This window comes from Rhipicephalus microplus, chromosome 5 (genome assembly GCF_043290135.1).
Source record: "Rhipicephalus microplus isolate Deutch F79 chromosome 5, USDA_Rmic, whole genome shotgun sequence".
NCBI classification, from domain to species: Eukaryota; Metazoa; Arthropoda; class Arachnida; order Ixodida; family Ixodidae; genus Rhipicephalus; species Rhipicephalus microplus.
This window is the reverse complement of record NC_134704.1, coordinates 117,311,164-117,336,908: the sequence shown is the minus strand read 5'-3', so window position 1 is coordinate 117,336,908 and position 25,745 is coordinate 117,311,164. Positions and strand designations below refer to the sequence as shown.

The 25,745-nt window shown below is 44.7% G+C and overlaps 1 protein-coding gene across 2 annotated transcripts in view; it reads left to right on the top strand.

The window, feature by feature from the left end:
• LOC119186855 (uncharacterized) overlaps nt 1-25,745 on the top strand; it is a 76,525-nt gene that overhangs the window by 38,584 nt on the left and 12,196 nt on the right. The window contains exons 10-14 of one of the 2 annotated variants that reach the window (XM_075894383.1): nt 3,270-3,460; nt 6,069-6,164; nt 7,792-7,924; nt 10,704-10,957; nt 15,909-16,126. In XM_075894383.1, coding sequence (XP_075750498.1) covers nt 3,270-3,460; nt 6,069-6,164; nt 7,792-7,924; nt 10,704-10,957; nt 15,909-16,126 — 892 coding nt within the window. The remainder of the gene's footprint in view (nt 1-3,269; nt 3,461-6,068; nt 6,165-7,791; nt 7,925-10,703; nt 10,958-15,908; nt 16,127-25,745) is intronic. The other variant, XM_075894384.1, reaches the window with a different exon arrangement.

Below are 25,745 nucleotides of genomic sequence, written 5' to 3'. Positions count from 1 at the left end.
AAAACCATTGTGACAAGTCTGTCATGAAACATCAACGATGACTTTGCCGTGGTTATGAATACACTCAAACCTCGATATAATGAAATATTGGTTATAACGGAGTAAATGAAAAGTTGTCTTGCAATAAAGTGTCTACAATATATACCTTTATAACGAATTTTCGAATATAGTGGGCTTTTTTATGCAAGATTTAACTTCGTTATAATTCGGTTTGAATGTAGGCTTCATTGCAACGCGTAACAAATGAAAGCCAGCTTGCAAATATAAAGGCTATGCCCATCCTCTTAAAGCAGCCTTCTCCTGTAAACGCAAACCCTTACTGGGAATAAATGGCTTCCGGACAATATAACCCCTTCAGAAATGATGTGTGCAGCTGTACACGTCAACTACGCGAGCACATTGCGCACCGCGTGATTCTTCAAACTGCCTGAAACGTAGTGTGTGCATTTGCACAGGCTTTGTTATGGATAGCTAGTTATAAGTCGTTCTTCTGCGTGTTGTCGAACAGGATCGCTCTGCCGACGTTTCCATGTCTAATGATTGTTTGACATGCCTCGTTTCGAGACCAATGTAAACATCTGCAAAGCAAACTGGGCGTACATATATTTTGAGCCTAAGGTTTAGTTCTTCTTGTGCAGCAATGAAACATAGCTAATTGTGTTATAATTAGATATACAACGAGATGCTAATGATTATTAATTACAGACACGTACATAATGGCAGGTTACCTCGTTTTCTCTACTAGAATGCGATATAGTGCATTGAAGTTGAGTGTATCGTGTTGAAACACATCTTCAGTCTATCATAATTGTCGTCTGAAGGGGATCAAGTTGCATGGAAATGTGACGGCACTAGAATGTTTTTATTTTGTTTGAGGTTTTCTTGGGGCACTGTTTCACAAAAAAACACTTGGAATACCAATGACGCGATTGCTCTGCCGGCGGGTGAGCCATGGCTGTGGAAGACGCAAGGCATTCGTATGATTATGCTATATTCACGTTTTGTAAGCGTTGGTGTGCATTCTAGTTGATGGCAGTTGCCAGAGGTTCCTTGTCTACTTCAAACTTTTTCACTGAAGCTGTGGCAAAATCCTTTCTTCAATGAGCTACACAGTGTGCCTTGATGAGTACGTAAGTTTATGGATTTATGCACATTGTGCCTTGATGAGTACTCAAGTTGATAGAATTATCCGGTCTTCAAATGTGTGATTATTTTGCTCATTTATGTTGTACAGATCAATGCTATATCAAGCGTAGAGCCAAAGACTCTTCAGGCAGTCATACACACAATGCTTCATCCTCTGTCAGATCCAAAACCCTTACAGCATTGCAGTAATTGCCAACAAACCCAGCATGTAGCATAGTCATGCCATCATGTCATTTCTTGCCATGGCAGCTTTTAACGCTAAGCATGAATGCATGGGTCTGATTTCCGGCCACGGAATCTGCACTGCAGTCGAAGTTAAATGCGAAAACAGCCATGCGTTTAAATTTAGGTGTGTAGTGAAGAACCAAGAATAGCGAACAGTGATCCGGGATGTCCTGCTATGCCATGCTTCAGAATAGTTTTTTTCAAATGGCGCCACAGGTTACCACGTGCTTGTGATGGCACAGTAATGCTAGTGACCACTCTCAAGTGATCCTTATCCGCGTGAGCTAGGATTGGGCTACACGTTTGGTTAAGTGAACTTCAGCTGTTCAAGTTGGTGATTTCTCCTCGATGTAGCAACTGTGTATATGCACAACTCAGTTTTAGTGTGCATTAGCTGTGCCTGGGTCTCGTACAGTAAAACATTGGCGATACGAATGTTGCGGTGTCACCAAAAATATTCTAATCATGTGAAATTCTTATCACCAGACAATATAGAATATGAGCATGAAAAAAAAAAAAAACCTGGCATATGTTTCTATTACTGAGTCTTGGGGCCACAGCGTCGCGAACTGCTTTGAATACCTTCTAGTGAAGCTTTTAGGCAGGGAAATGCATGGTACCCTGTGTGTAAAAGACACCTCGTGTAAAAGACAAAAATGGCTGTCCATTGCACATCCCTCATAAAGGGGCTGAACAGTATTTTCTTATCGCGGTGGTGTTGATGTTTTTTTTTTTTTTTGGGGATATTTAGGGCAATGCCAGCACCATGGAAGAGTTTTAAGGTCTGTGTGTCCCCAACAGTCGTGCATGTTGACGTTCCGAGGCCTAGCTCTTTTGCCGAGACCGTCTTCTTTCACTTTCAGTCCTCGTTCACCATTCATAGCATGTCTCAATGCTCGAGGACACTGCCCCCATTGTTATCTGCATGCGATCGACAGCACAGCATTCCTTGATGTGTAAAAAAAAAAAAAAGAGCGTGATGTCAATGTTATCTGTAATCTACACATGAAGGCACACGAAAGTGCATTAAGGCTTTCAAAATTAGTGCATGCAATCTTGGAGGCTACGACATGTCATTGAAGGCATAGTTTACTAAAATGGACAAAAGAGGACTCTGGCACTGCGATTGTTCAACCACCATGGTAATGTTGGGTACTACGTACACGGATTTCCTAGGCTTCTTGCTTGCGGGCTTCGAACCCACTTGTGGATTTGTTTATTGGGGTTTTGGTTTTGTTTTGAATAAAAAAAAAGGGACCCTTGTGGACTTCTTGAACAGATTTGAATTGGTGAGCCTGAAAAGTCAAAAAGGTGTAGCGTAACAGCTTGACCTTTGCTAAATTTTTTGTGCCAAAGTGCATTGAGGCCACATGGAGCCAAATTGTGCCGAGAGAAATTAGACAAATTCGTGGACTACCCATCACTTAAACTCTGGCTAAAGCGCCGTGTGTTACATCTCCCATGCACGCTAGCACCAGAGTCACCTTTAGTATAATAGGACACTGTGTGACTGAAGGTATATTCTGACGAACTGGTGGTGTGGCACTCTAGCCAGCATTTGGGTTTCCGCACCCGTGCATGCTTGTTGCGCATTCTGCGACAGCAGAAGCAGCTCCATGTCATACGTATTTCGTAGCGGATGTTCATATCAAACGTCCCAGGGCGACAATCGGTACACAACAACCATACTAGATTACATTGTGGGCTAGTAAACCTCTGCCAGACCAAAGAACAATTCCCATCACCCCAAAATTTGTACAAGCACTGTTCCTACCACCACGGTTTTACCGTACAATGGGTTTTCTGTGCGAGGCCTCAGAATTAAGTTTTGCTTCTTAATGATATGAACTTACTCACCCCTCACATCTTTGCTTGTCACTGCTACTGTGAACCTTCAGGTCAAAGAGCAGCCTGGGCCATATCGACCGTAAAGGCAGTGACACGAGCCTTTCAAGTAGCTGCTCCTACAGCCCGTTGCCCCCATCTGTAGTGCCGGACTTCAAGACTCCCGACTTTGAGCAGTTCCGCAGCCCTTTCAAGGACTGCACCATACACAGGAATCCCAGCAAAGGTCTTGCCATGCAATACGGTAAGTACATGCTGCATACTTCAATGTCAATGCCTAAGAAGCACAAGAACTGCCTAAAATTACTCAGAAAAATGTGGCTGCAAAACTTAGAGCTTCACTGGTCATCAGAAATATGCTTTAAGTGGTCTGGTGAGGGCGAATCTTGGGGTGACGAAAAATTCAAGTTCGAGTGCTTCGTATCGAGTTTTAGACAGTGTCAAATTAATGGAAAAATCAAGGTAGCAATAGCCTTCGGTAGCTTGAGTGTGCTTTAAGGGAGGATGGCGGATAAAATTTAGACTTTCTGAAAAAAAAAATCGCTTTTAGATTTGAGTTGTTTTGGATTGGTGGTGCATTAACGATGCTGGGTTGTTTGTGCGGCAGAAGACAATAACAAAATTTTTTTCTCGAGATGTTGGCGTGGAGGTCTCTTACAAAGTCATGGCTGCAAAGTGTGCAAGATGCCGATTGTTAAAGGAGCATGAAAGAGCAAAATGTTTTTTTCCCGTATTAGTAAAGCACAGTTTCGCTGTCCTGAAAACACTACTCTTGCCGCGACATGAGGCCTGTTATGCGAGAAAATGTGCGAAAAGAAAATGCAGGTGAAGACGCCACAGTGTGAAATTTAAAAAATGACACTTCAAGTTTAATTTTCACTGCTAATAACAAAGGATGTTGTAAAATCATCGAACTCTTTCTTCTCAGTTCAAAGTACGTTGAGAAAACTATGATTTCCTAATTGTTTTGCCAATAGCTGCATACATACAGTCGAACCTCGACGAACGGCGCGGCGATCGCGAAATAGTTTGATATATCCAGAAAATATGCGTCAACAGCTTGCTGAAAACGACCAACGAACCGTTCAAGCATGGTGCAGTAAATACTCACTTGAAGATTCAAACATAGTATTTATTGTGTTGGTTTAAAATATTGGAAAAGAGTAGCCTGCTTTTTGTTGGCCATGGCGTGTTTGACGACTGCGTCCTCAATATAGTCCAGGCGATCCATAAGTGATAGGCCGGTGCCTTCGATCGCGCCGCAGTGGTGGCGCACAAGGGCCAAGGCAGCTACGACCTCAGCTGATGTCGGGAGCGGGGCACCATCAGCGCTTGCGGGATCCACCTCGGCAGAGTCTTCATTTGGCTGCTCAGCAGTAGCTTCGGCGACAGTCTCCACATCCGTGAGCTCCGCCGTTCGAAGTTAGGTCAGCGCTTGACAGGCCCAACTCCGAACAGTGCGCGACAGGCCTAACTCCGATCGCACGAACACTGCGAGCACAACGACCGATGCCTGCCGATGCTACGGGGGAGGAGCTTGCAACAAGTGCACAGTGTGCCGTTGACACCATAGAGACTGCAAGGAGTGCAAGCTACAAGGCTGCGGCGTGAGTCCGGGTGTAAAGCGCGCACATGGTTCGCCCATGCCGGCTCGCCTGACTGCTTTCCCTTTCCCGGCGGCAGCGCAGGCCGCGTCCGAGACAGTTGTCTGCGTCCTTTCCCTTCTATACTTTCCTCCTTAATCTTTACCTCCCACTCCCCCCTTCCCCCGCACGAAGCCGTGTCGGTGCCTTCGTATTGAAAGAACATAACAGCTCTGCGCTTTTCGGTCACTTTCCTCAAGAACCTCTACCGCAAGGCTGCGGCGCGCGTCTGCCGCTACGTTAAGTGGCGCTCTCGGCGCCATCGATGTGTGCAGCATTCGTAAACGCCCGCCGCTCTACCGCTACTTTCGAGAGTTGCGGGAAAGCTCACCGCCTATCAATGGAGCGCGGGCGGTTTGGGGTGGCCGAGTTCGATATACCCATTATATGTCAAACACTGTTCGAAATAAAAAATCAATAATGCATGCGATTTCCCGCGTGATATAGCAACCGTTCGATATAGGCATTAATTCGATATATCCGTGTTTGATATATTGAGGTTTGACTGTACAAAGTTCGGTTCTAGACAAACTTTACAGGATCAAGGTATGGTACTTTTAAAGACATGAAAAAACTTGGATGTCTGACATCCAGTAACAAGGAACAAAAATCTTCACTCTTTGGTATACATCTTTACAAAAATGTCATAAGAGGCATGTGACTCTCCTTAGCCTGTACTACAAATCACTTGAAATGGACATAGTTATAAAAAAAGTTGTACATTTTTAATATTTTTCAAATGACAGTTCTCCTAAGTTGATATACCTGATCAATCACTATAACAGCTGTTTCTTTTTTCCAATAATGCTAGGTTGCTAAAATTCAGAGGTCATCTATCTCTGCGATTTTCGTCAATATTGGTAAAGCAGTTCAATTGTTGACTTCAGCTCTGCAGAGCCCGTTAATTATGTACTGAAACCTTATTACAACAAAGTGTCATGCTACACAAAAAATAAGTTTGTGATATATGAAAATTCGTTATAAAGGTGCAATCCTTACACTATTTATATTGCAACTTTACTCTTAATTTAGTTCATCATAACTGATACTTCACAATGCCAGTGCTCGAGGTTTGAGTATTGTTGACCTCTATTGACTTTCCATTGGTGAGAGAGCCATATTGCTAAGCCTTAAGGCAGTCTTTATTCAAGACTATCCATAACTGGGTATGAAACGAGACTCCTATGTGGTTTTCATCCCTCCATTCAGATGACAGCTCTTCTGAGCTCGATTCTCCGGTAAGCGCTACGATTGACGTCAAGAAAATAGTGGCCTTTCCGATCCCCGACACGCCAGCACATTACAGTGAGTACTCCGTAAAGACCTCGTAGTGTCAGTTTTTCATGTGCTGTTGTTTCTGGCTGTTCCAAATAAATGCGTGAGCACGGCCAGGCGATTAAATTTATTTGTGGGACACAAAGTTCTTGGTATTAAAAAAAAAAAGTCGCAACAAATAAGGACGAGGTGCAAGTGTTAGTCTCGATAATGCCAGTACTTGAGAGCGATAAAACTGTCCTGTGCAATCAAGACATCCTTCGAAACAGTACCGCTCTGATGTCTCCTGTGTAACTCCGCCAAAACATAGTTTTGGACTGGAAACATGAAGTTGACTGACTCCTCGGTTCGACTTGTGTGGTTTTACTCTGGCACAACCATACGAGCAACGAGCAGTGTATAATTTTTCATATTATGGCATTTCACAGGCAAAGTCATAACGGTTAAGGACATCTTACTGCTTTTATTCATGTCGCTATAGTTATCTGTCATGGAAATAAATGCATAAGCTTGCATCATGTGGAGGTCTGTTGTTAGTTTTGTGCCATGACTGCGGATAACCTCAGTAATGTTCAGCACTCTTGCAAAAGTATATAAAACTGTGATTGGCTCTGAACCTTTCGAACGAGGTTTTTAATTTGGGTACAAGAGTACTAACAAAGGAGAGAGCCACTGTGAAGGGAACTCAGATGACCTACACAGCATTTTCTTCAACCACATCATGTTCCTACATGATGAAGTCAGTACCCCCCCTTCCCCCTAATTGAGCTGTTTTCACGTCGGGTTTTTCCTCCACACCCTCAAACTCTTGCCATAGCCTACGAATTTGGAATAAATTTAATGCGCATTATTTCAAATGACAAAAAATGCAGGTACAATGAGCACTAGAGGCGGTGCTAGCAGGGGGTACGGTGGGACTGGAGCACCCTTGAAATTTTTGCCCCCCCCCCCCCCCTGAAATAGAAAACACTCAAGTTACCTACCTTTCTGCCCCCCTGCAGGAACTCTCTTGTTGTAAGTGATCCCCCCCCCCCCCCCCCTAATGAAAAATTGCTGGCGCCGCTCCTGACAAGCACTAACTTTGGCAAGCTGCATAAATACATAGCCACCATTTTCACTCTTAGAGACATCAGCTTTTCCAGTGGTGCAGCTGTTACCCAGCCTCAGTGTCTTGTGGCGAAAGCTATTGACCCGAGGGCATTATGACTAGAGTGCTTCAGTAGTTTCATTCCTAGCAGACAGTGTTGCTTCGCTTTAGCAGCAGTTGGCAACTTTGATTGTAAGAGCACAGTTGAAAGCGCTGTTGCGCACACACCTTTTCGGCAGACGTAGCAAGTGGCTAGTATACCCTTTTACATGCTTTGCTCCTGCCATTTATGTACTTCATGTTGAGATGACGCACCACAAAACTTCAATGTGCCCTGGTGCAGCCATATTCCCTTAAACGATTGCTTTGTGGAATTAAAACACTCGATTCAAAATAAGTTCACTACTAAGTCTTAATTCTTTTAATGCCATAATTTGTTGCGACTGCATTCATTGCTTCACCCTTGCGGTGAAACTGTTTTTTTATTGGCGGGTTTTCATTAGAGGTGTTGTTTATACGCAAGAAAAATATAGCAGTTATTTAACTAGGTCATACCATATGCACTTGCAGCTGGCACACCCGAATCGAGTGGCAGCCCTGAGGTGTTAACACTTCCCGTCAATGTGACCATGAGGCGGAGGCGTGCAAAGAAGAACGTGTCTCCTCTTGTTCTACCGGAATTGTTGCCGGAACACCTTACGGAGTATGTTTGAAATCTTTGTTTTGGCATCCAATGGTATATATATATATATATATGTATATATGTACGTGTGTGTATTGTATGAATAAGTTTTAGTTGGTTAGGGAAGTTTTTTCTGTGACAGTCGAGAAAATGACAAGTTGCGAAATAAGTGTGCAATGCCTTTGCATGGTATGAAATATTTCAATAGCTTGAGGGGATTTGAGAGTGCAGTTGCAAACATTCTAAAGTCCAAATGGTTAGCACGCACACACACTTGTTAAACATTTGAGAGAAGAGGTGTAGTTAAGACGTTATTCTGTAAAGTCGATGAATTTGTTGTCTGTTCTGTTGTCGATGAATTTGCTCTCGCGGTGCCAATGGCTAGCTTCCTGGAAGAGCGACCGCCCCGTTAAGGTGTTGGTCCCGAGTTCGAATCTCGCACCAGGACAAATTTTTTGGAGAACTAAGAAGCTTTTCTTTCTGAGAAATCCATACAGATTTTCTTCTGGCTTTGCGCTGCAAATAGGTGGTTGTCTTTCTCCCCTTTCTTAATCCCTCCGCCACCTTGCGGGTTTCCGCAGAACTCATCGGTAACAGACTGCTTTATTGAAATCACTCCAACTTGCCTCCTGAAATAGTGCACGTGCGCAATAAGTCATGACCTCGTGCTGACAGAATGCTCCGTGAAAGCCCCCTATGTACCTTAAAAACCAGCAGGTGTTGCGTGTACAAATAGCTTCTTAGAAGTAGGACTCAAACGACTGTGCCTGCCGCTTTCTCTGCTGACTTTCTCTCTGCTGACTTTCTAGAAGACGGTAAGGTGGCGAGCGGTGATGCGGTGGGGACATTCGTAGGTGTGCATGGAAGGGATCGCACGTGCACGAGAGAGATCCAGTGCGAGATTAGCCTTTCCTCGACGAGATTCAGCCTCGGCAAGTATTGCAGTTTTGGTGGTTAGCAGAATCCATTTGTTACTCCAAAAGCCGGCACGTTGCCGAGCATGTGATCCTTTGCACGTCCCGCGCAATTCAAACTCGGCGTGGTCGTCGGCATTGGGAAACTCCTTTTTGAGCACTCGGACTGCGTTTTCAGTTCGTGTTTTGGCTCATTGCAAGAAGCCATCGGTTCGAGACAGATTGTTCTTGAATCGAAGTATATCGCATACACGGCCACTGTGTCCGGAAGTTAACTCGATAAACTCTCGTTCCAAAGGGCAGTTAGCACCGATGTTGAGGTGTGGTGGCCAATTTTGTTATTTTACAGCCTCTTGACGTGCTCGGTGTGCCTGCATTTCTTGGATAATGGCCTGCATTTCTTTTGTCCGAAATAAGCGTGTCGCAATCTGCGCACGTTCTCACAGGTCTTTGTTATACTGATGCCGAGCCCGATGACAAAAGCTTTCTTTGTGCGATTTTTGGGAAGTGCCCTGCGAACGTGCACTTTTTTTGTGCGTACGATGGCATCAGAACAATGAAGTTTGTGTAGGGAGAGTGCCGGGTGCGCATAGTGGCGCGAACGGCTGAATAAGTGAGTGCACGCGCCATCTGCCGCTGCGCCCGCGCTGCTGCTCTTTTGCTCGGCACCCTTGCCTGGTTTTAGGAGCTTCATTTGGTGGTGACGTTGAAGTGCCGAGCTAAGAAGCTTCGTGCCTTCGTGATCAAGCTCTTTCTCTGCATAAAACACTCCACTGTTACCTGCAGAATGGGAGTAGTGTGTGGCCGAATGACCTATGTGTGGCAGACCGGGTTATGTAGTAAGCGTTTAATAGAGCACTCCAGCTCGCTAGGAGGTGAGTGGGAAGCACCTGCTGTTTAATTGTAGGACATGTGCCAAGAAGTACAGGCTAGTTTTAATGCGATAACTTCGGAGAGCTCGTTTTGCAGAAATCAGGGCATCGGAGTCATTTGTTGCCAGAGAAAAATCACTTGATCAGTGACCGAAAGAATAAGATGCAAATACAATAAATATTTCAGGGTCCAAGTGGCGATCGAAGCTGTCTGCATGGCAAGCAAGTGTTCTGCCACAGAGTCACAATATTTGTCGGAATAGCCTCGTGAAAAAAAAAGCACTATATCAATGTCATGTAGTAGAAAGAGCCTACGCTTCGTATATTGCATGGCAGAAGCATACAGTCTCGCCAGGCATCAAAAGATGTGAATTGAGCAAAAAGTGGGGGCTCTAAAAGCCCACCCATTATAAGGTCCTCGGGCATATTTAACCATAATGCGCAGCAGAACCATCAACAAAGTGAACAGCTGGGTAGGTTCGCGTGTTGCCCTACGGACACGTAGTGGGGTTCCGCTTATTCATTAAGTAATTATGGCCTAGAGGCACTTAACAACGGGGCTTGTAACAGGCATTCATTGACGCTTTGAAACAACCAATGTTACGCAAACAGTCATTCGGGAAAAGGAAGGAGGTCTCCAATCTCTCCTCGTTACAATGCGCCGTCGCGGCACCTAAACCATTCTGACACTCTGGGTCGGACATATTCTGTGTTCAGAAGACTACTTAAAAGGAGTGGTCTGTCTGCTGTGCTTGCTGTTCTCCTTCTCAGTGTAAATATACTCGCAAATAGTTATGTTTCGTCTCGTTTTACATAACAGTATCGTGGTTCTTTGTGTAAAACCACTACTAATAACTGAATCGTGGCAGAAATCCAATCATACCTTTACAAACTACAAGTTGGTGTGCTGTAATTCGAAGAGCATCGGATAGCGGATGCTGCAAAAACATTGGTGTGCAAGGGTCTTCTTCAAATTTCAGTTTGCAGTCTACACTTTCGTTTTTCTCGTTGCAGGAGATTAGAACAGGAGCCTGAAGGTGACAAAGGTGATCAATCGGACGATGAAGATGATGAATCGGACGAGTCTGACTATGCCAAGGACACGGGGGGCACCACAGAAATCCCCAGTGCTCGAGCACCGACAGTGCCGCTTTTCCCGAGCCCAGACTTGGCAGCCTACAGGTGCATCATCCACGAGGAGATGGCCAGGTGTTACGGTGCACACATAGCGTCACCAGCCTCAACAGCCGATTCTCTGGCAAGCACAGGTGAGCATCCTAGTAATTATAGACTGTGATGGACGCTGTGGAACAGTTAAACCTTCACGATAACGGAATTGTTTGTATAACAAACTACAGAAGGCTTTCAGTAAACGGGAAATCTGTTCAATGGAACTGCTGCTCATTAACTGAAACTGCCTCTGGTATCATTGGTCTCGTACCTGAATTCTACACGCTTGTTTGTCGCTCGGCAAATGGAACTCTTGTTAAACGAAACTTCCTGGTCCTGTTTGATAAGTCTACTGTTTGATAAGCTTCCTGTAACATGGTGTCCATACGAAAGACTGTGTTTCCGAGTAGTCGAGTTTGCAGGCCTTGCTGCCAGAGGAATACATAGTACAGTGTTTTTTTTTTTTTCCAGCTGCACGATAGCAAGCATACGCACAACTGAAAAGGAAAGCATGTGCGCATTTCGCAATAAAAGTTCAACTCGGTGAGGGTCAAATTTTTTGTGACGTAACCTCCAAAAGTGTTTATTTTTTATTCCTAAACTAAATTTTTGGGCTGTTCTATATTTAAAAAAAATTCTTATTGTTTTGAGTGAGCATGAACTATCAAGGAAAATCCTAAAAAAAAAAAAAAAACTCGTGTGATTTTTTTAGAACTAAGTTATCTTTGTATAATAGCTTGCAGACATACAAAAATAGGCACACCAGAGTACTTTTTTGCTGGACTCTCAAGCAGCAAAGCAACTGGCGCACACTTTCATAGCGTAAATGAAGTGAGTGAGTGTGCGGAAAAAAATTTTCATGGTAATGCACCTATCAAAAAAGAACAAGTGAAAAAGGTATAATAATTTTTCGTCTCAATGCCAGCAAGAGAGAGAGTTAGCGTTTCAGAGTCGTCAAAACGGGAACCGCAACCAGGGCAGCATTGTTTGTGTAATGCAGCGCCACATAAAAAACAGATGTAATTGCACCCCGGGGAGCAATGAAGGAGAAAGTAACAAGTGGTCACTCTTTAAGAGATTATACACCACACAGCCATCAGTGTTGAAAGAGCGAAAAGCGAAAAGCACCCGAATGATGAAACCAAACCAGCTGCACCGCTAGAGGCACGCTCGGATGCGCAAGCGAAAGCTGATGCACGCGAGCAAAAGCCAAAGCAATACCATACACTTACAGCGTAAACCCCGAAAGATTAAATGTATTGGTTGCAGAACTTGCTACTTTCCTCACTAACAATCAAGACAGTTCTTAGTCATGAAACCTTAGTTCAGAGGCCCTAGTGGGAAAAAAATAGAAGCCAGTGTGCTGTGTGATATCGGTGCATGTTAAGAAACATCATATGGTCAAAATTTTTGGAGCCCTTTACAGCGACATGTCTCGTAACCATGTCGTGGTTTTGGGACGTAAAACCACAGGTATACTTTATTGCTGGCCCCAGTGACGTTGAAACATCTTTGGTGTTCTTCCTCCCAAGCTCTTGTGATCCGCTCACAAGTTCTTGTTATATTTTGTATGTTACTGTGACTGATCCTGTTTATAAGGAGGCAATCGCCAGGCAGGTAACAAGGGCCAATGAACCGGCCCCTTCTGCGTGCATAAGCACAGACAATATAGGGTAGGCCCTTTTTGTGCAGCAACGAATGATAGTTGTCTAAAGACATTCAGAGCAGAGAGTTCCTAACGCAAAATATAATCTGGGTTAAGGCTGCAAGCATCACACGAACCTACACACTTGTTTATCAAAAACAGTTTCTCATAACTCGCAGTGTAACTCGGATGGGGTTTAAAATAACGGAAACAAACTGATCGCACTACATATGCAATCTCCTGCATTGAAGAACACTGTTTTGACCATTTGCATAATGTTTCCAGCCCACTATTCTTGAGACGTATCTCGATTGTTTCTGTTTCACGAAACATTCTCGCAACGCAAACTCCAGTGCTCATAGTCGTTGTTCCCTTCCGCTATAGGCCTGTTGGTGACGCTTCTCAATTTTTCACCGTTTCCTCAGCGTCATCATTCTATTCTTTCAGATTGATTGACCACCCTACCAGAATCGCTTGATCAACATAACTTCTTCATTGGTGCCGCTATCCTGCTCACCTACTCCCTCCACCACCGCCTGCTTTTATCTTCTCGCTTCTGGATTTGCAAATACACTCAAGCCTGGATAAGTTGAAATATCGGTTATAGCGAAGTAAATGAAGGATATTCTTGCAATAGAAATAGTGCTAAGAATGTACCTTTATAACGAATTTTTGGTTATAACTAACCTGTTTTTATGCAAGATGCCTGTTTGTTATAATGAGGTTGGAGTGTATTTTCTGTGATTTGTCGGTGCATAGCACAGCCAAAGCGAAAAAAAGGGCAAGATTTTACAACAAAAGCTGTTACAAGATCACAACAAGGGTAGCGTGCGCCGCTACCGCTTGTGTCCATAACCACTACTGTGCTGAAGAAGCAAAAACTCTGTAAATTAAAAGACAAGGGCATAGTAGAATTCGAACCAGGGTACCTTGCGTGCCAGCCCAGTATTCTACCACAGAGCCACGCTGCTGCTTGGAACTTTGTTGCAAGCTAACTTTAGGCAGGCTTGATGTCGGGACAGGAATGGCGTTAATGAGTAATAAAGTGCTTCAGAACCAGGCGCCGCACAATGTGAATTGCGTAACCGGCGAGATGTCGGTTGCTCCAACCTATTACTCAAGCTTCAGGCATAATTCATCATCCTCAGTCACAGCATGAGAAAATTGCACAAAATATTTTGCAAGTGCGTAGTGGGCACCACCCTTCTCTGAAGAATGACAAAGGCTGGCATAGGAATCTTTTTTTTTCTTTTTTTTAATATACTGTCTTCATTTTACAACTTTCTTTCCCTTTTTTTGTTGTAAGCAATAGTGCAGTTATCGTCCATATGAAACAATTTGTTCTCTTGGCCAATCCCCCAGAGTGGGTATGAGCCACAGATTCTAGGCTACAAACAAACAAATTCCTGACCAATTTCCCACAGTGGGTATGAGCCACAAGAGAAAGTGAACAAGAATGCTGGCCTACTACACAAAATTTATAGCGTTGTGGGTATTCTGTGAGCGGGTTTGCAGCAGCTACTCAAAGATTGTTTTTAAAAGGCTCTAATGGCCACTCCTCCAGCTTTGGGTGTGACTGTGCTGCGCGTTTCGCACAGGCCTGACTTTTTTTTTTCCTCGCTGGTTTTACTTATTATCGCATAGGTCAGCTTTGTATCAGGCTTCTTTTTACGGTGCTTTGAGACTTCGCCCGTAGTTTGATCAGAGGCTGCTTTTGGTCACCTGCCGTTACGAGAGGCAGAGAAGGCGTACTCATGGCATTTTTCGATGGTTATTTTTTTTAATGTGTCACGATGAACCGCCAGCGCCTGGACTTCACTCGGCCGTCTGAAGTCGGCAACGCGTGCCTAATTGAGCACCCGTTTGTAACAGTTTCCAGTTGACAGATCGCATAGTTTGGTCACGTATGGTGGAAGCTCTCGGCTACGAAAAGCATCCAGACTCCTGCAGATGAAAGCCTCATCCTTCGGCACGACTTGCAATGATTTGCCGCTCCAGCCATTACTGAACGGTGCTACACCAGCCATTACAAAACTCCAAACTTGAGTCTTGCTGTGCAGTACTCGTTTCTTCGGCACAGAGAATGGCAGCCTTCTTGAGCACTGTTGTGAACGAGTGCATTTTTTTGAGGCGAGGGTGGCACACAACAGCTAAATGAAAACGAAAACATGCGAGAGCCAGTGATGCTTCCGACAATTATTACCAGTACCCCTCAAACAAATGGCCACTGCCTATTAGTACAGCGGCCCTTCAATCAACGATTACATTAATTACGACGTCTGTGATTGCCATTTATCAACCTCATGGTGTGTGTATGAACTCAGTGGCATGTAATAAAATTTATTGAGACATTTTGAAAGAGCTGCAGAACAGAATACAATGAGTAAGCCAGAAAGCACACTGCAGTATCCTCCGGCACGTTTCACTGGCAGATCCGGAGCCGGTTTTCTTGCTCCGTTGCGACTGATCTGGATTTCGCTGGTAGATTTGGAGTGGGTTCGCTCTTTTTAATGGCAGTTTCAGAGTAACTCGTTTGGAAGCGGTCTTGTACTCGCTGCTCCCCCGCCAAGTCACAGATTAGGGCGGAAGTTCGAGGAGCAGCGTACGTCACTTCCGTCATTGTGCATGGGCTAAGCTTTGCGAAATAGCTGCGTTCACTGTTGTGAAGGAACTGCGGTCTAGCGATGAGCATGCCCAGCAGCAGCAGGCGCACAGCCACAGAAATCTCCGTGTGCTCTTTTACATTTTTCAGCGCAACACATGAAAACGATACCCCTGCTTTCCGTGAACAGGGTGGTCGAAATACACGCTCTGCAGAGGGGACAAGTTTGCCATGGAAACGTAGAAAGCTGAAAAGGGAATCATTTCCGGAACTGGTTTAGTGACCTGTACGTAAACAACTTGCGAAACGGCCTCCGCGGTGCATTCACACGTTTCACTGGGAGATTCGGCTTGGTGCAATCCAAGGGCTCGCTCCAGGATTTCTGCGGCTATTCCAGGTCTCCTTGTGAAAAACGCTTTTAGGTTTGTGATTAGTCTTGTTGTTGCTGACGTTCGATGTTTAGAGTCCCAAAAATTGACTCTGCATCTTCAAATGTTAAAGTTTAAATCTCGTAAGTCAACATGCAGTCGCGTAAACATGGTAAATACAGTTTATTTGAGACTTCACTTCAAGTTTCAACTGTTCGGGCCCACTTTCATATTTTAATGCTTGCCAGCTGGATTGGGCTCAAATGGCCAAATGTCGTAAAGTTACAGTTCAACATAATGGCTTTGCAGACTTCTCACTGCGCATGTGCCGTGAGAAGTTTTTTTTTGTCTGCCATTTTTTCTAAATACATTTTCACAGTGCTTCTGCAAAATTGCCGCTGCACTGTTGTCCTTTTTTTTACTACTCTTTTCAGTGTCAGGAGCGTCGACTGGCGGCCACATCGCCTCATCTCCAGCTGTGGAGACTACCCCTGCGTCCTCGCCGTCGACACTGGCCACTGCCTTCGCGGGATTGTCGGCACAGCCAAGACTGAGCCCGATTCTCAAGTTGTCGTCGCAACAAAAGGGCCGCCTGAGTACTGTCTTGGAGTGCACGGAGACAAGCGACAAAGGGAGCGGGACAACTGCACTCGTGAGTTGTGTTTTTCGTGTGCCACAGTTGTATTCTTTTTGATTATCTCTTTTGAAGTAGTCTGCATGCGTCAAGTGCTTATCAAAAATAGTTGCTCAGAGGAGCCCGACAGCCTGCCAAACACGCAGTACCAGTGCGTCGTTCAAGCTTTTATACATATCCTAGCATGATGGTGAACGCGAGCACTTTATTTGCAGCCTGTTCATTGGTAGACAGCTAGCTATGTCCACAGTACACTTGCCCACCGATTTTACAGGCGTGATGGGGACCACGAAGTAGTCTGAAAAACCAAGCGGTCCGAAAAAATGGTGAAGTCGTGAAAACGAAGTTTATTTAGATCGGAAAAGCCTAAAAGAAAATACCCACTAATGCCATGCTTCATGCTATTCTTGGGGGTGAGCAAACTAGGTTCTATCGGGGATACGGTAGCATCGTTGGCAAGTGCGTTGGCAATTGCTGCCGCCAACCGTTGCTCATGGCAAAGTTGGCGGCTCCATGGAATGATGAAAAGAAAACTTGATTCTGGTCGCAAAACGATGCATGCAGTGTCTCGCCTGTTTGGTGGGATTTAACAATCCGGTCTGGGCTCCGTTTACCTGCACAGACACCACACAGTACGTGAGCCTCCAGCATTTCTCTATCATCAAAACCCTACCGCCATGGCTGCGATTGAACTCGCGTGTTCCAGGCCAGTAGCCCAGCACCGTGGCCACCGGAGTGCTACTGAACAATCGCGAACAGCAGCGAGCATGTGACGCACACGATGGCTCGTCCGCACTTGGCACACCGCCAGCATGACCACGTGCACAATGACGACCAGAAAAACAAACACCCAGAATATAAAAACAACCTACCGGCGTATTAATGACGATGATAAGGATGACTGAAAAAGAAAAGTTCTGCTGTTCTGTTTGCCAAGAAAGATGAGGCATGGCTTCTGAAACTGGAAGATTATGCACGCTTCTAATTTTGGAGGCCACACAACTAGCCACTGCATGCAAAAGTCAACCGAGCAAACAAAAATCCAACATGGTGGCTTTCAAAATCGAGCAGCATAGCTTAAAACAAACGATTAGGCCTCGAAAATCGAATTTTGTAACATAAATTTGTCCCAAAAATCAGTCGCGTATATGCGTTGGTGCAATGGCAACTTTGACGGCGCATTTGTGAAGTCCGAAAAATCCAACAAGTTCGAATTTTTGGAGTTCCAAAAATTCGTTGGTGACTGTATTTCTGAATTCATTCATTCTGAAACTTAAAACTTAGTCTTTTATTGGTGTGTGGAAACACTTATCAAAAATTTTTCCTAGACACATTATACAGAAAAAAAAAAATCGCAGCATATCCACGGAGTGATTGATGGCGAGTAGGGTGAAGCATTCGTCTGTTTGTCTGTCTGTCTGTCCCTCTGCCTGTCTATGCTTCCATCTGTCTGTGCGTTCATTTGTGCATCTGTCTGTCCGTCCATGCATCAGTCTGTGCGTTCATCCATGCTTCCGTCTGTCCATCTCTGTCTTTTTGTGTGATCCATAACACAGGACAAACACTTGTCTTGTGTCCTTTGTTCGTTTTACGTATGTGCCTTTAGTGCTTACATAAGCTCTGAATCGGTACCAACTAGCCCAAACCCAGTGCCTTCTATGCTTGTCTGATACTGCCGGCTACGCCTGACGCAGGACAAGGTTAGACTAAGAGGAGCTTCGCCCCTGAAGACATGGTTAGTCCCTTCTGTCCTAGGAATCAATATATATAACAAAAATTTAAGAATGTGTTCCCACAAAAGTAGTTGAATGTTTACCGTATTTACTTGCGTAATGATTGCACTCACCAAATAAAGGCACCCCCGAATTCAGTCGTCAAAGTTAGGATTTTTTTCCCCCCCGCGTAATAAATGCACCCCCTACATTCATCCACTGCAAACCTGCTAACCGACACCTGGCGCCTCTTCGCCCGTTGGATGTCTTCCGTTTTTTTATTATTATGCTGACCCCCATCGGCCTTCTCGGCTCGCTCCTTTCGCCCATTGCCACGTGCCTTATTGTTTTTCTTTCTATCTGTGTGCGGTACGACCCCAGTCTTTTCTATCTGTGCGCCACAGCAGGGTTCAAGAACGGTGCGAGTGTAGAAACGTCGCAGCTGATAAGGACACTGCGAAGGTCTTGAAACTGTCGCGCCAACCGACGGTCACTTTCGGCGAATACGAAGCTTTAAAGCCCGACTATGTGCACGTGCTTTTCGCGCGACAATGACAGGATTTGCTGCCGCGAAGGGTCATTCGTCGCTATCGCGTTACAGGTTTCTGGAAAACCAGAAAAGATAGCATGTCACCCAGAAAAGATCGTGTCAATTTCTGCTACAATGTAGCATCCTGGATTCTCGCGTCGCTCGTTATTGGCGCGTACAGGAACTTCTCATGTATAAGCGAGGCTGCGGTGGCCATATTTTGTCGTTAATATAGTTATCAACGATTTGTTTTGCTGCTTCGGGGGTAGCTTGCTGCATTGTTGGTTACTTGCTACAATGTTAACATCGTCATGGTCATCGTGCGAGGTTGCCGCGAAGTTGCCAAAGTGCATCGTAGTGCACGCTTCTGGACGCCCCTTGAGATTACAGCAGATACCACTGTTGCGGTTAATTGATTACGAGAAAAGATAGTCACAATACGCTTTTATGGCTTGTGCGGGCAGCGCGGCGACAGCTTGCACAAGATAGTCGACGATGAGTAAAGTGCAACAAAGTAGCCGTTTCCAAACAGTGTACGCGTATGTCAGTTGTGAAAGGCTAAGCGACCTATCTTTTTTTTTTACATTACCACATTTTTTACTGTTCCCGAAAATGTTTTCATGAATTTTACCCCACATAATGAACGCACGCCTAATATGGTCTGATTTACTCGCGTTCGTTTCGCGAGTAAATACTGTAGGCAATGTCAGCTGTAGCATCATTTAACATGGGGGCACCCACGTTGATGCTTGGTGGTACACGTTTATCCCAACAACTACAATGATTAAACAAACCTTTTGGTTGGTGTAGTAGTTGAAGAAGAAAAAATAGCATAATCAGAGTAAGTGGTGGCACAGTCAAAAGAGCATCCAGATGTTGCTGATTAAATTCGGAATTTAATAAGCTGATGACTTCATCGTGCAGCATGTTCAAGAGTTATTGAACACCACGGTCAGACTAAATGGAAATGCTATGTGTGCCGTGTTTTCTCTAGCCCGGCAATGATTTTTCTCGGGGCAAGTGTAAGCGGGGCGGAGCTATTTTTGGTATGGATGTATGCTACAAAGGAAACTGAGGCTTGGGCTAAGGTCGCCACAGTATAGTGCCTTATGGAGTTGACAGAATTTCATTTGTGCTGTTGAAAATGTGCCGTGTAGAATGGATGTGTAGCTACGTGTTGCAAGAGCTCACTGCAGAGACCATATTCATGAGGCATTACTTCACTGTTGACCAAGAGAACTGTGAGAGGAAAGTGCGAGATATAAAAAGCCTCCAAGGTGTATCATAGTGCTGTGGGCCCAGCATATTTTGTCGTGAACAGAGGAGTTGTGGGTCCGGTTACCACCGACGAACACCTTTTTACAGCGAAAGCTGTTACGAGATCACAACTCTAGTCTCGCGCAGCACCGTAGTTGTCCGCCGCTGCCCGCAACCACATCGCGCACATTACAAAAAAAAAAAAAAAAACCTAGTACCAATGACACAGTGGGGCTCGAACCCGGGTCTACTGGGTGCCAGCCCAGTATTCTACCACTGAGCCACGCCGGTGTTTGGGACTTGTTGGCAAACTGCTTTTTCGACATCAAGCCTGCCTAAAGCAAATCGCAATAATACGACTTATAAAGCGTTTCAATACGGCAAAAGAACAAGCAGTCGTCGCACAATGCGAATAGCGTAATGAGTGGGTCATCCAATGCTCGAACTCATTACAAAAGCTTGTTTTGTTCGTCTATGAACTGGGGCGCATACCCACTTCATGCAGTGGCTGAAGATGATGAGGAATTATGCCTGAATAATTGGCACAAAATTTCTTGCAATAGTTTAATGAATACCACGCTTCTCAGAAGAATGATGAAAAATAGCGTAGCGTATGCCGGCCTACTACCCTCAAATTTTTATTATTAATGCCGTAGTGGGCATAAAGCAAGTGTGCTTGCAACAGTTACCCAGCGAGTGTTTCGAAAGGGCTCTGAAAGACCGCTCTTCTAGCTTTCGCTGTGACTGTGCTGCGCCTTCTGCGCAGTCCTGGCGTTTTTTTTTTTTTCCCTTCAAGTTTTCCTTAGCCATCTTGTCAGTTTTTTCAATGTCATTTCCGTGTCTGAAATACATCCCTGAAGTCTTGGTGAACTCCGGCGTAAATCACTTATGTGGTAATATGCTCTAGCCCCGATAGCAGCCTGTAGACTGCTTTGACCTTTGTTTGCTGCTATCATGTCATGGTCTTATGTGCCTGTTTCATGTGCCTGCCTATATACCTTTCAGGTCAGAAGTGTCTTCACATTAAACCTTTTTGTACGCTCAGCAGTTGCAGTGAGCATCTAAAGAGTTTATGGCGTGCCCTCTCTCTCCAACTTTTGTTGACACTACATGTTCAATAAAGGTTTGTTGTTTTTCGAGCCTCAAAGTGTAATCGGCAGATGTTCACACTAGCACAATAGCAAAAAATACTAAGAGGCGATGTGCTTGCGAAGCATTTCTTGACATTAAACTGTGGGGGAACTTATCGCAATGCTTGGGCCCACCTTGCCCGAAATTTGAATGTATAATAGTCATTGCGAAGAGCTCGGCAAACTTTTTTTTTGTTCGCTGACCCATCTGCTGCTAGGGGCACATGTTTCTTCCTTAAAATGTACTTCGCAATCTCAAATAAAGTTGGTTGTTCATAAGACAGTGTTTGAGCCACAATAGTCAGGTGATGTGTGTACTGATTATATCTGCAGTAGGCCTAACCTTGTTTAATCTTGCTTCTCCAAATTGTGACCTCAGTATGTTGTCACAAGTCCCGTTAATTAGGGAGGCGATCGCCGGGCTAATTCCAGGGGCCGAAGTATCGCCCCCGCCGAACCGCACCACGAAAGCGTGGACAACTTAGAAGTGGTCCTTTTTGGTGCGCCAGCGGACGCCGGCTGTGGCCCAAAGAACAAGTCAGAGTCGAGAGTTGATAAACAAACAAAATTATATTCTCAATAATGGCAGATCAAAAACAATACACAAGTATGCTCACTCCACAATAGCTGAGTACAATATGTCACCGATCAAACAACGTACTACACAGTACAATCAGCCACACTCGAAACGACGGACACAGACAACAATACGCACTACCATGCAGTCGCATGCATTGAACAACCAAGGCACTTAAAGACTAAAAAGATAGAAGACCTATTCAGTCCAAAGTTCTTGGAACAAAAGTCTGGATGATACTCTTCCGAGAATCACTCACTCAAAGTCCAGCGTTGTCGTTCCGCTGCCCCGAAGTTTCTCTTCCAGGAAACCTCGCGTCTTCAATTGGCCACTCTCCAAGCTTCAAATTCCTTCGCCGGAAACACGTCGGCTTCACACACGCAGCTGTTGCCACGCGTCTTCGCTCGATAGCGGTAAACACACACTCTTGCCTGTAGCTCGAGTCGTCACCCCTCAGGTGGAAATCATCTTCTCCTGCTTTGTCTCTACGGACAAAACCTTCGCCGACTACACGGCGGTATACCCTACGCGCTCTGGCGCTAACTTCCGTCTTCTCCTGATCTCTCGTCTCGGCTGCTCGATTAAATACCTTCCGCGCGAGATTCCAGAAAGTTCTCATCATTTCGTCGGCGCGATGCGCAGCGAAGGCTGGGGAGTCATCCGTCCGCGACGGATGACTCAACCCGGCATCACCACGCCCCTTTCCATCTAGAAATTTCGAGTGCTTGCTCGGCCGCCGGTGTGGGGAGGGCCGTCGGTGAATCCACGCTTCCGAGGGGAGAGGGTCGCGCGCCCGGGGAGTCGTTGGATGTTTGTTTTCTTTTTTTTTTATGGTTGACCTCGCGGCGTCACTCTGGCGCTTCGTCGCGAGAATTTGGCGGCGCGCCCTTTTTGAGCGCTCGTTTTGTGACATATGTCCACATTGGTAGGCTTGTGCAAATAGTGAATTATAGGTTCTAAGTGGATTCGAAGCGAATAGCATGCCTTCTAAGTTTCCCGAGTTGTCCGGGAGACTCTGGAATTTTGACAGTTTCTTCCTTTGGCAGGATTGTCATGAAAATCTTCCTGAAATTGAAGTTTCTGTGCATGGCTCGGCTGCATTGGCCAAAATGTAGGTCAATGCGCTCTAGGTTTTTCAAGAACTCGCCACACTTTATTATAAACGAATTTGAGAGGCGTTCATCTATACGTACAGTAGAATCTCAATGATGCGAAACTACGGCAAAAAGAATTCGCGAAATTCCCCAGCCAAATTTCACTGTGTTCATTGGGCTGAAATTCATATGTCCCGAGGACTTTTCTTAATCGCGGCGGGTGATAAGAACTTCAAGCTTCAGAAGTACGCATGCGACCAGCGCACGCACTGTTTTTTACAGTGGGTGTGGTTGTCGTTGCCGCAACTGCTGTGGGCGAACTGCGTGCGCTCTTGACACGCTCATGTATGGTGACAACCTAAGTGACAGAACTCTGAAAGTGTGTGCGTGTTCAATGCTCGACCAGTCAAAGGAACGCTGCTTTCCGGTAGCTCTGTGAATAAAACCATGGCAGGTCGATTATAGACAGCATAAAACGACCTATGAAGTAGTTCTGAAGGCACGTGTCCAGCCAGCGCATGCGGGTTGCAAACGTAGCTACCGTTTGCCACAATTGTCGCGCACAAAACCGTGGCCACAGCAACGCAGTAGCGATCTACGAGCTCTGAGGGCACGCGGTAACGCAGCGGTAGATCAAAGGCAGTAAAGACCAAAAAAAAAACGAGAAGTACTTTGGCGTTCCTGTCAAAAGATTCTAGCAGCGTTCCTGTCAAAAGATGAAAGCACTGACTTGCGCTTTCATGGCAGCCAGCTGCACCATCCCATTCGTTCACGTGCGTCGTAGGAAAGCATATGGGGTTTGTTCTGATGAGAATAGAATTTGCTAGTTGTTTTGATGATGCTCAATTTGATAGTATTTGCACTCCCCGTTTGAGACTCTCGCCTTAGTGGGAAACACTACCCTCGTGTTCAGCCACTCCGAGCTATTTTAAAACTGCAAAGCCGATGTTTCCACTGGTGATTGGTGCCCCCTTCCCCCTGTTGCTTTTCCCAATGTTTTTTGTTGTTTTCTTTTGGTACCAAAGAAATGGGGGCACATAATTTAGTGCAATATCCCCCTCTACATTGCAAAAATCTCCCGGATTCAGAATCCTTGAACTTGGCAGGTATGATTAGCGATTTCAATCATATGATTTCAATCTAATTCAAATACAGTCAAACCCCTTTATAAGAGTCGCCGATATAAGAGACAAATTGGTATAAGAGACACCAGTATGCCTACAGTAAAATACGGGGGATAAAAAAAACACATGCAAGGTCCCCTGCTTGTAAGAGAGACATCTCGTTCAAAAGACAAGAATTGCTGCCCGTAGCATGCCTCTTATAAAGGGGTTTAGCCGTAGTATATATTGCGTATATAAAGAAAAATTGGCATATATTTATGACCTACCTAGTATGCACAATCTTTTTTAAAAGCTGAAACAAGTCTTGTGCAAATTCTTTTTTTTCATTGTTTTGCTCAAAGGATGTGGAAACACTTTTGAATAGTCGTAGTATTCGCCTTGTGGTAGAATTCAAGTGATAACCTGCAATATATTGACACGCGCGTATATAAAAAAGAACGACGATAGGAATGGTTTGTAGAGATGATGAGATGATGGTGAAGCAGGCGTCTTGCTGTACAGCTGATTCTGAACATGCTCTTTTCGCTGCCGTAAGCTGCTGTCATCCTTTGTGTCCATTGCACTGTGACAATATGTTATATTTTATTAACACTTTGTGTACTTGAGTGCGTAAGTTGGTATAACAAGCTCTTAAACTTGAAAAATGATGAATCGATACTAAAGCAATATGTTAATTTAACGTTGAAGTGGGGCCTTGCGGCAGTGTGGATTTTTTTCTGGCTAGGTGTTTTCACGGCTTAGCCCTTTTCTTTATTACAGTGAAACCATCTTGTCAGGGAGTTGCATGCAGTTAATACCAGGGCGGGGCAGAGATACCCGAAAAAGTGTTCCGGAATACAGATATCGAACTACACGGTGTGGAAGCCTAAAATACAGATACTGAGATACATTTGTAATTGACGTAATAGGATATTTTAGAGATACTTTTGCAAAAACCGAAATACTTTTCTCTATGTCGGGGATAGTCATACTCCGTACAGACGTTATTTGGAGCATAGTATTTAGAATGCACAGTGCATTATTTTATTCATTGTTTTGTCACCGTAGTCCGAGTTCTATTAAAGCATTACAAAGAGGCTTACACTGCACATAATTAATAATGACATACTTACAGATATCAGTTGCTATAGAAAACTATGCTGTATGAGAGCAAGTCACATGCATTGTACACCGAAATCGGGATACTTGGAGGCAATCCTATTAGCTATGCTAGAAGTAGCATAATTCAAGTGAAGGGCTGGAACCATAAACAAACAAATCGAGAAAAGGTATGTTTTCATTTAACAAAAGTCTGTTTGTTGAAACATTTTGCATGTCAATTGCACTTAAGCAGCAGTAGCTTCTCAAATAGGCCGTTATCTAGACATCGTCAATTCGGCCTCAACACAAGACTCGCGAACGAAAAAAAGTCGCTCTACTGCTGCAGAGGAGCACAAATTTGTGTTATAGTGGATACAATTCATATCGATACGGTGAGCACAGTAAGCCTAGTGCGTGAACAAACGGTGCCTAAAATGTGGAGCCAGTGTCGTCAGAGTAGGACCGCCACTTTACCGTAGGTACTTTGCCCGTTACAGTTTTGAAATTGTAACGAGTACATTAATAAGTTACCTAAAAAAGCAATGTACCACCACTAACGCTGTTACTCGTAATGCGCTACGGCTAATCCTGCACGAACACACAGGTCGGCATGTGTCTCTGACAAAAAAAAAAATTAAGGCTCCTGAATTCCTTACTGCCACTGTAACGGCGGGGCTTACTACTCGGTAGACTAGTGGTTCAGGCTAGTTGGTTTCCAGTTTTGCTAAAGTGGCTTAGCGCAAAGCAAGAGAGGAACACATAAACAATGAAGATGAGCACTTACTTCTAGTTGAAGGTTTAGTGTTTCCTAGAAACACAGAAAAGGCAGAAAGAAGAACGAACAAAACAAGGAATGCAAAAAGAAACGCAAAAAGACCTCCTTCCAATTGCCGTGTGGCTACCCCGACATCTTCCGGAAATGTTTTGGAGAAAGAAGTTTCTTAAAGAAGTACACACCAAATTTTTTGGGTGGTTTGTGGCTTCCCCAATAAGCTCATTCAATTGGCATGAGGGAACACATTTTAAGAACGACGCTGTTGGTTGGCACCCATTGTGCAGTATACAATGCTGCTCATAATGAAAATACCGCTGCTGGAATTCAAAATGTCAGTATAACAGTGTTGGGAAGCTCAA